The sequence below is a fragment of the Egretta garzetta genome, unplaced genomic scaffold (assembly GCF_000687185.1).
Source record: "Egretta garzetta isolate BGI_Z169 unplaced genomic scaffold, ASM68718v1 scaffold79, whole genome shotgun sequence".
Taxonomy (NCBI): Eukaryota; Metazoa; Chordata; class Aves; order Pelecaniformes; family Ardeidae; genus Egretta; species Egretta garzetta.
This window is the reverse complement of record NW_009260791.1, coordinates 5,670,360-5,681,330: the sequence shown is the minus strand read 5'-3', so window position 1 is coordinate 5,681,330 and position 10,971 is coordinate 5,670,360. Positions and strand designations below refer to the sequence as shown.

At 37.9% G+C, this 10,971-nt stretch overlaps 1 protein-coding gene across 1 annotated transcript in view; it reads right to left on the bottom strand.

Moving 5' to 3' along the window:
- The window catches only part of RALGAPA1 (Ral GTPase activating protein catalytic subunit alpha 1), a 124,300-nt gene that overhangs the window by 42,735 nt on the left and 70,594 nt on the right, over window positions 1–10,971 (bottom strand). Inside the window, exons 33-35 of the mRNA XM_035902040.1 lie at window positions 3,259–4,123; window positions 1,652–1,723; window positions 590–713 (exon numbers count right to left, since the gene is read on the bottom strand). Coding sequence (XP_035757933.1) covers window positions 590–713; window positions 1,652–1,723; window positions 3,259–4,123 — 1,061 coding nt within the window. The remainder of the gene's footprint in view (window positions 1–589; window positions 714–1,651; window positions 1,724–3,258; window positions 4,124–10,971) is intronic.

Below are 10,971 nucleotides of genomic sequence, written 5' to 3'. Positions count from 1 at the left end.
TGCCGAGTTGAACTTTACAATGGAAGTTAAACCTGTGCAGTCAGCAAGGATGCAAAAAAAGAAATCCTTGTCACAGTATCAAACTAGTGCCTAAAGAGTTACAGGTCCATATGGACAATGGGGGACATCACAGCATTCCTGACTGCTGGGAGGGACACGGAGTGGAGTGTGTGAACAGATACATGCCTGCAGTGGAAGGCAGGAAGGAGGGAGCATGAGAGAAGCTGCACGTTTGTATTTTTTGGATTCCCAAATTTGAGCAAATCTCAAATTTCAATGGACTTAACACTTTACAGAACTACAGGGCAATCAAGATGCCTCCTAATCAGTCCATGAAAGCCAAGTGCAGGACTATGCATTAAAGAATCATCTCTGCCTGCACAAACTTTCTTAAATTGAAGGAGCTTAAAATTAAATAGCTAGTATTGTTAATGAAATTAAAACCAGAATTCTTCTCTACATCCTACTTGCAAAACAGTGTATTTCAGTACTTTTGAGTAGTGCTAAAGAGCCAAGGACTTATAATACCTGAAGGGATCTGTAATTTTCTCTGTAAACAAACTTAGGATAAAAATGTTTGAATAAGTACCTCCCAGCCAAGACCAGCTACAAAATCCTCATAGGCTTGACTTCCCCCAGTATTAGTAAGAATGGAGTGTTTATCTTCTTGTCCCTCAGCAACATAAAACACTGCAATCTTGTGTGTCTCTCGGCTGTAAAACAGAGAATGGCCATTGCATGACAGTGCCTTTACTAATACGAAACCAAAATATGCAAACAGTACTCACAGAGCAGAGCTTCTAAAACATTGAAAAAGATAGTGGAGGTAAAGTATAACTGTATGGCTTCTTTTTGAATAACACCTCTATTCCCACATTCCTGTTCTGTCTTTTCTAGTCTTGTCTTTTCTAGAGCCTAAAGTTTTGCTATCCATGAACAGCATTTGCCCCTTTCACCACTTCTGAGGTGGAGGATGGTGCTGGCAGTACCACTTGCTAATGGAATAGCTGGGCTTCTGAAACGAGCAAAACCTGCAGCACAGGCATGATCGACACTGTGCCCCCCATTAGCAACAGGGCCTTGTGAATGCTGTGGCAAATGCAGCTTATGCAACCGAAGGAAGAATGTTCAAGTACTACAGCAACGTCTTCTGTTCACAGCTTGCTGTTAGACACTGGAGCAACCGAAGGTGGTTTCCCACACTTCTAAAAACTCCACTGGATTTTATTTCAATTTCTACAAAAACAATTTAAAGTTTTTAATTCTATGCTACAACTCCCAACTAGAATTCCATCCCTTCAAATACTAACAGCATTGGAAAACAGCTAAGTAATTAGCCAAAGCTTAAAATGTGGAGACTTTGATATATCTAAGTTTTAACACTGTTCCATGTTATACATACAAATGTTTGTAATTTTAAGTTATTCTGAAGTTTGTTCTATCTCATGATATTCTACTTGTAGAGTTTCGCTCTACAAATAACACCAATGCAACCAATGCAACACCAATAACTACAATACAGTGCAAAATACATGAATAATTTACAAAACTATTTTTAAAATGAGTTCAACTCTCACACCTATGCAAGTAGAGCCATTTAAGTACAAGCACACTTAAAACAAATAAGTAGGCAGCCGTTAAAAGAATTTACCATTGCCTTGAGTCCAAATTTCTGAGTTCTCGAAGTAACTTCTCATTTTTCTTCAGGAGATGAAAGCTCCTTCTAAATAGAGAAATTTGTAACTCTTTTATCACCTTTTCATTGATGGATATAGAACAGTACAAGAATGGTACAAGAACATTTCCAGGTCCATACCAGAACAGTCAACAAATGCGTTTGCCTTTTCAATAGTCCTTTCTCATATAAAATAGTAAGATATCTTTCAAAAAATATACTAGTAAATTTTTTTTACTCCAGGAAATCATTTATATCCATATAGCCCTGAATACAACCTTTACTTCTTTCCACTTTCTTCTGTCAACCTATCGGATCCAACTGCAATCAGTCTCTTCTCTACAGAAGAACAGACAGAACTCCCTTTGATGCATATATAAGCTGCAGACTTTACTAGACCGCAATAGGTATGGTTAGTGACAAAAGGCACTCCCATAATCTACTGTCCTAGGGAGTTAGTGCATTAAACACAGAGCTTTTGCTATTCTGAATTGCAGAAGAAAGCGGAACTTAGCTCACTAGTCACCCAGCCAGCTGTAACAATTTAAAGAAAAAACAAAACAACATGTTAGAGCAAGAAAGGCACTTTTAATTTCTTTTAAACTGCGCTTAAGATGTTTCCCACAAAACACAGTGGAATGAGTTTAAGAGCAATACTGTTCAAAACCAGACTACCTTGAGGAATTAAAGACCCAAATAAGAGGGGTTGTAACACCAACATTTTTCCTGATTCCGGTGATATCTCAGTGACACAGATTATTTTTGGTTTACAGAATATTCATTTCCCTTCATAGTAAGAAAATATTTCAATGCCTTTAATATGGAATTTGACAGCTATGCCAAAAGATGATTTCAGAAAGACCCTTAAATTCTAGGATGCTAATATTTGTACATACCCACATATATATGCAGCGACACACCTAATTACACCCCCACAAAAATAATAATGTAAACAGAGACATTATTTTTGTAACTGAACACGGCTTGTCTCCTGTTGTTCTAAACAATACCCAACAATGCCCAAACGTTGCCAGTGCTGAAATAAATAGTAAGGGACACATCTTTTTCGTTAGCTAACACAGATGCTATGCTTTGAGGCTGCATGCAAGCATGCTCTTAGCAGGCAAACCAGCAGGACACTGTCCAGCAACACAATAGCTGAGAATATGACACTTTCAGAGTCCCATTCTGGCATAGAAAGGTAATGATTTTTGCAGGAACATACGTGGGAAGCAAAGAAAGCAAAAAAGATGCCTTCTTTACCCATGGTAGTACCCCTTAGTACAGTTGGTGAAAGGATGATTTGAAAAGATATCACTCCTTCAATTCTCCTTCCAACACTGTTCTAAGGAAAGAATATAAATAGCAATAAAGGCAACAGGTTCCTTTCTGTCTCTCTAAATGACAGTTTGAAATGCAGAAGAAAACTGCCGTTTTTCCCTTAGTTGCACATCCCCTCTCCTTTTGTTGGCTGGCCTGGAGTATTTTTGGCTTAACCTACTCTATGATCAACTATTATTACATGGTAAGAATAGCACAATTCCTTAAAGAAAGTTCTTAAATTGTGAGCCTTTTCTTCTTACCTTTTATCCCAAGAATTCATTCCCAGTATACTGAGAAGTAATCTGCAGTAGTAAAATGCTGACTGGGGCTTTTGTGAGGTTGGTTCATCCTGCTCCATAGCCCTCATATTTAAATCATTGAAATGCTTTTCAACAAACTCCCTCTCTTCTGTGTGCTGTTTCAGAATTGCATTGATGACATCGTTCTCCTGCTTCTCTGAGATGCAGACTGGTTGAGGAGCAGGAGTGTTGAGTGAGACACCAGTTCTCTGCAAGCATTCAGGGCTTGTAACACCTAAATACTGCAGGAGCTCATCAAGGGCATCTTCTTCATCCCTAATGGTATCCCATGTTGGTACAGTGTCTCTAAATTTCCTTTTTACTTGGAGTGTAATTCCATCCCTTGCAGATACATCCTCCACATGCTGAAAAGATGAAAGAGCATCTTCTGGTTTATCTTGTTGAGATAATGAAAGTGCAAAAGAAGTTTGTTGTGAAGATCCACATAAAGATGATGGTCCATACAAAATGGCCGAATCCCACGAGTATTTGCCAGATAGATCACGCACTATAATTCTAACATTTGAATTAGCAGATGCAAGTCCAGCAGAGAGTCCTCCCCCAGGCATGTCGTCTTCTGCTTGGATTTGTATGCAAGACACCAGGGAAGTGTTGTTTAACACAAAGAATTGAAGGTTTGGGTTCTCAAAAAGTTCAGGAGAAAGTTCAGGACTTTCACTGTAGGGATTGTCGTTGTTTTCACACACTTGACTGGTTAGCATCGCAGGACCTCCACTCATAGGATAGTGGCCTAAGTGGTTGACTAGATGTGTTATCACAGTACGAGCAGCAACAGAAATTAATCCTTGTTGCATGTGAGTTTTCACTGCAAGAGAAAGAACACAGGTTTTAAAAGAAGAGTTCAGAAAATGACACTGAGATTCACGTGGGTTTTTTGGTCTCCTCTATGAGTTTTAAACAGAGGATGAGCACTGCAAGGTTAGGATACAGCCAACTCAGTAATGGAAAATATGTATTTTGATGAACACTGATCTCATATATAAATAGAATGAAAAATCATAAGGTAGTTAAAGAAGCATCTTCATTATTTTACAGCCTACTGTGCCTCTTTTACCATAGCTTTGTAATCAGCATGGTTTTTCTAAAATACACGATTTCTTAATCTAGCAAAAATAGATCTTAAATCGCTGATGAAGTAGAGATCGTAATTGTGTTGTAAGAAGTCCATTTCCAACTGCAGTGGATTTTTATATTTATACACATCATTACATTGTGGAAAAAAAAGGAACATAGATGCACAAAACCTCTAATCCATCTTAATTTCCCCAGGGAGCATATAGCTGTAGGTTAGGTTGAGAATAATACTGGATGATTTTAAAGTACCAAATCTAAGACCAGGCTCTCTACACTGAACAGAACATAACAGTAGCAAAATTCAAAAAGCAAATCTCATGCCCCAACTGCAGTTTAAGAAGTTTCAGGCTGGAAAAACTTTGAGGGAGAAAGAGAAGTTTTGCCTATCTTATGAGAAAACCATCTTGAGAGATGCACTGGTATGTCAATAAGGTTTTGCCACCTCCTCCTTTGTTGCATACCTTCCACTTGCATGCAACGTTACCTAAATTCACAAAAGGAATTTCTTAATGTTTATACCACACCCTGCTAACCTAGTACTTTATTGTTACTGGATTCTTCTATCAAATCCACTCTACATTACCCATGAAGTACAGAGCTGGTCAAAGCGACTCTGTCAGGCAAACAACCCTCACCTGGCTCAGAATATCTGCTGAAGAACCCATGCACTAAAGTATTACACTGTAGAAGACCACAGGTAGAAGAGAAAACAGGATCAATATGGCAAAGCACATATTTCTGCAGCCTCTTTCTTTTAACAGGACCTAGATGCCCTGGAATTTGGGACTTACAAGGGAAAGATAAATCAGGATGGTATTCCTCATGATTACATCATATATTTTAAACTATATTAAACATTGAGATCTGCTGCAAACACCTCCTACCTTCTTTCTCACCAAAAATCCATCAAACCAGAATGTTCTGAACCATGTTACTTTTTCATTCAGTACCTACTGGGAAAATGTAACCTCTTAGATGAGTGCGTATGGTATAATGAACTCATGTCCCTTTATACTGTGTATAAATACAATATTTATACATATAAAAACTGTTTAATAAATAATTTTTTTTCTTTTACAGTTTAAGGCCTCTTAATTGGTTTAACTAGAAAAATAAAGGCAAATTTGTAATGCATATTGACTGCCATGACAGATCTTTAGTTTCTGAAGCACTGGATGCATTCTGCATCTCCAAAAGAAAACAATTAGTATCTATTTGCCTTTTTTTCCCCCAGAAGGTCTGGGTAAAGCATGCAAGAGATCTGAACTGCAAAAAGGGAAACATTTCATCCTGTTAACAGTTGGCAGAATCAACTTAATTTTTACACTATTCCAAAAATCTGATAAACTCAAATATTTTAATAAATTAAGGCCTTGAAAACTAATATAAACAAATTAGATATTATATTTTTATTAAGTATAACATTCTTGAGGATTAAAAATTTACAAACACAAAAACATCCAGTGAAGCTGAATTAAATGTCCAGACATTGACAGCAAACAAGGAAGTTAAGTTATAGTGCCATCTGCTGAAATATAAGAAGGAACTGTAAGCAAGTTTATAGAAGACAAAGAGAAAAGAAGTTGGATGATGCTCGAAGAATAATTTATCAGTGCAATACTAACCAGCACCCGGACAATGCAGAGGCTGGCTCCTCTTTGTCAGGTTATTTATGCCAAGTGTTTAGCAGCTGGCCCTGCACAGATAGGTAAGGTAATGCTTTTCTCAGATTCCTAGGAGCAAAGACATGTGAGCTTCCCAGCTACCTGAGGTCTCACACTGTGTAGGTTAAATGCCTTCAGTTAAGTTCTGCTGAGAAACCTGAAGAAATGAGAGGGACCTGTTAGCATATAGATTATTACTATTACTGTTTGGTGGCAAACCCTAAAGATCTCAAACCTGAACATGGTTGTGTTGTGCCTATGTGTATGAATTTACTCACTTATGAGCGTAGGGGACATATGGAAAAGAAAGGTGATCCAATGATACAAAGAGTGCAACATGGAATTTAAATTTGGAAGGTCCATTCCCAGTCCTACCATCGTCTTTCTCTGAAAATTTTACTCTTGAATTAAAATAACAATGAAAGAATTGGGATATAAATCTGTCATTGCCTCTTTTATAAAATGAGAACAGTACTTCTCACTGAGTTTCCTCTCAGAATACAGTATTGTTGATCTAAAAATGACACAGAGAACTTTAATCGAACGTGTTAGAAGCAGCATACTGAGAAGTAAACTGTAAGATTCAACCTGTTATGTTGAAACAAAATAAAGCAGTCTCAAAACATTTTGGCCACACAGCAAATCAGATTTTGGTGATGGTTTCCCTTAGCATAAGAAATCCCAAACCCAGTAATGCTTTTTGAAAATATGAGAGTTTAAATCTGCAACTTGAAGGATACTTACTAGTAATTTGTTCCTAGAAGCACATCTCCTCAATCAGGAACAAGAGGACATTCAATATACTAGAATTCTTAAAATGAGTATCTAAACTATGCTCCTTGTTTCTGGAGGGCAGATCAAAATACACCGTAACGCAAGCCATCACAGCTTTACCACAAATTCTACAAACTAAGCCGTACCATTACACACTGAAGCAGTCTAGCTGGCTGCTTTGCCAACCTGTCTTCCTGAGTGAACTCATCTCTGCTCTCTTTCCAACGGCACAGTCTTTTGCTTGGGCAATGTAATTTATACGTGCACATGATCACTTGGTAATTTGCTAGAAGCATGTTATATTGGCTATTTTTCTCAGTCTCTGAAATTACCTCATTTGTGGAAAGGCTGAGGGTTCATCACCACTAATTTGTATCAGTGGCATGAATGGAGGATTCCTGAATTTCCTTAAGATATGTTGTTAACTCTTTAATTCAACTTTGGCTGAACAGCTTCTAAACAACTACAGTTATGTAGTAGAAGGAAAATGTAATGACTGGGGGTGGAATTTAACTCTCCTCACCCTTTTAGCTATCTAAAGAATGATGCACCTGTACAGAGCAATTCATCTCAGTTAGAAGCCCGAATTGGAGAAATGGAATGAATCAATCTCTGGAAACTCTTCTCTTTCTCCATTACATTTAGAGGGAGCCTAAGAGAGTTCAGTTTAGCTTAGCTACCTGTATTTTCCATCAGCTTAAGGAAGTTTCACTCCTTTCTAATTTAAAGCTTCAGGTGTAGAGAGATGAAGTTTCAGAGAAGCCACCTCTAGAATATCCCTCACAAAACACAAACTGCTAATCTGGATGCACCATCCATAAGGTGTTTTTTAAAAAGTGTACCTTTTGTCCCCTTTCAGTAAAAAGGCAAACAGCAAAGCCTTAAAAGTACTTTCTATTTCTAATTTTTAAATAAAAGCTAAGACTAAACATCAGATGGGGGAAACCTTTTCTTCAGAAATTGAAATATATTAGGAAAAATGATCAGTCTATGCAAAAGAGTTTAAAATATGTTTGGAGAAATATGACAAATGAGGGAAAATCCATGAAATCGGTAATTGGTGGACCACTATATCTATGCAATGCAACTACTACCTTCCAATCACAACTCTTAACAGATTTGTGACCTATGAAGACCAGGTTTCAAAATGGTTTTGCCTGTAATTGCAAAAAAATTCCTATAGAATACTATTTCCTTATGACTAGACTCTATTCAATAGTCTGATTTTGCTATCTATTAACATTAGAAGATGCATAGCACTTTTTGTTTAATGCTACCTGCTTTCATGTAACCAGTTTTCCTGTCAATACAAGGGTCACAAACCCCCTCAATTTTACTTTTTCCTGAATGTTTCCATCATTTAATGTAAACAACAAAAAAGCTTTGAAGGAGAGGTTCCATTTTAACTCTCCCTCATATATGTTCGTGGTCCTGCAATGGCAGGTAAAAGATCAGAAGCAGATCATGGCACAATGCAGTCCAAGTTAGCTTTTGCATGTCTAAACTGCACAGCGAAGGGCTCTAATGCTATTCTATCCTTGGAGAAAGCATACCTCTGTCAGAATGACACTGAACCAGGGGTAGGTAGGTGCCGTTAATTAGCACAGGCAGCGCTTGTATGCCGGCACTGTAGCTAGAGGAAGCTGTTGTCAATATGAGCTCAAGGAAGAGTTCATCAGCCTTCACGTACCAAGGTCAGGTTGGACGGGGCTCTGAGCAACCTGATCTAGTTGAAGATGTCCCTGCTCATTGCACCTTTAAAGGTCCCTTCCTACCCAAACCATGTGCTATGTAGACAAGTTCTGTGATTCCTTAAATATATGAAAGCACCACAGACTTGCTGTCTGCAAGTTCTGATGATGCAAGAAAAGCTTCCTACTGACGTCTTTATTGTCAGCTGTTAAAAGGTTGTTCTGGTTTAAACCTAACACTTTAATACACTTAACAATTTCAAAAATATTCTTTTTGTGTCTTATACTGCAACGTACCACTTTACCTGAAACCTACACAAAGAAGATCAAAGAAAATTTCACTGATAATCCTAGGTATAACAGACCCTTTGTGAGAGATAGCAGTTGGAAAGTTACTGAAACTGCGAGGGGAATAGTCCTCTTCCCTCCCCACATTGCCCGTTTCCAGAGGATTTATCAAACCTACGCTCTGCTGCTTATTGCAGGGCTTGCTCCAGCCTCTCAATAGATCCCATCCCCACTACACAGCTGTAACATTGAAGGTCCCCTATCTTCATGGTCTCATACCACATCATACTGCGGGAAGTGTCCATAAAACTTGTGATGGATCTGACCTTGAACAATGGGAGGCGTAACAGGGTACATCAATCACATCTATTAAGCTGACCAAAAGCACCCTGTCTTTAAGAATTCTGGCGTTTCAGTACTTTCAGCTTTGCTCGTGCCCTAAGTCACAATCTAAGACCTAAGTCTAGCAACCCCCACTGTGTCTTTGTAGAACATCCTTGCTTTCCCTGCAACTGCTGTCCATTTCCATTCCTTCAAAAAAGATATCAAGATAGCACTTTTACTCTATTGAAAAAGAGCATTGGCATGCTGCTCTGCTGCTAGCTCGCACTAATTGACCCCCTGTCTTGATCGAGTCCCAGGCCGGTTGTTATCCACTAACTTTACTCCTCTCACTCCTCCAACAATGCCAGGGGGAACAGATGCTGTGCAATCGGTTAAGCACTGCCAATTTTATTCTCTGCCTGGCAATGTGGACTAGAAGTGCCAAGGTTGCAAGACCAGGGTTGCATTGTAATACTGTAGTTTGCCAATTAAATTTCACAATCCTACTTACAATTCCAGAGCCCTGAAACTTTAAAAACATATGGGGCTCCTTTAATTCATCTGGAGAGATAAAAGGAACATCTGAAATTACTTTTATTTAGAAATTTACCAAGAAATCATAAAAGAACAGATCACGCACGGAAATGCAAAATGAAGATATCAATGTTAAGGCTTTGTGCAACTACATTCATTTAAAGAGAAATCTATTCAGGGTTGTCTTTTCAGATTGTCAGATTAAACAAGCCACATGGCATTTGCTGCTAACCCATAATTACAGATTATTACAGAATACAAAAGATGCCAGGCATAAAAAGCTACTACAATTCACTACACTGTAATAGAACATGCAGTGGAAGTTAATTTTGGCAAATGCTTTAAATATTAGCTTTACATAATATGTATAGGTGAGACTGTAATTAGGACAGAATGAATCCTTCGAAGCCTCTTTCATCCTGACCCAGCAGATGATTACTTTTTACTAATAAGACCACAGCCATTTGACAAAAAGCCAACTACAGTACCTTGCTTCATTCTTCAGTAAATTTAATAATTACAGCTCCTCCTGCCAATAGTTCTCAAATCAGACTTGTTCAATCCAATACTGAGCTTATTAGGGGACAGCTCTATGTTTAGAATTCTTTGGCCAAAAAAGTACTTGAGGATGATGAAGCATGCCTTAGACAAGGGCACAATGATTAGCCATTTTCTCTACATAAAAAACAGCACGTAGTCACTACAGACCACAAAATCACCTGCTGTTAGCACACAGCTGCTACAAAGAGCTTCTGCATTTATCTGGTTCTTAATACCTTTAAGGAAGCCTAAATGGAACAACTTAATATGGAGGGAGAATAGCACTACACAGAGTTTCTGGTATCAGTATTAATCTCATCTTTTTCAATTTTCTTACCAACGTAGCCATTTGATATTTACTAGATACACTGCATAATATATGCTACTCCTCTGTAGCTTAGGGTCTCGATTCTTTGTTTTTATTTTCGAGTTCTGAAAAAAATGTTAATTCCTGGGTCTCTTAAGGTTCTTGGCAGATGAGATAAAATTTCTCTCTTTTTAGATAACTGTGGTTTTAAACAGTGTAAATAGATTGACAATGAATCATGATAGGTTAAAAAAAAAATCAGAGAGAGCTTACAATATTGCGAGCTCAGATAGGAAAAAATCCCAAATATTCTTAGAAAAAGGAGCAAAATTAAGAAAAAATAATTTCCTGAAAGTAAAATGAAAAGCAACGTTTATCCATGTTGCAGTACTTAACACTTTTTGCTGATACACAGAGCACAGAAGAATCCATATCAAATTGATCTTCATGTTGTTCA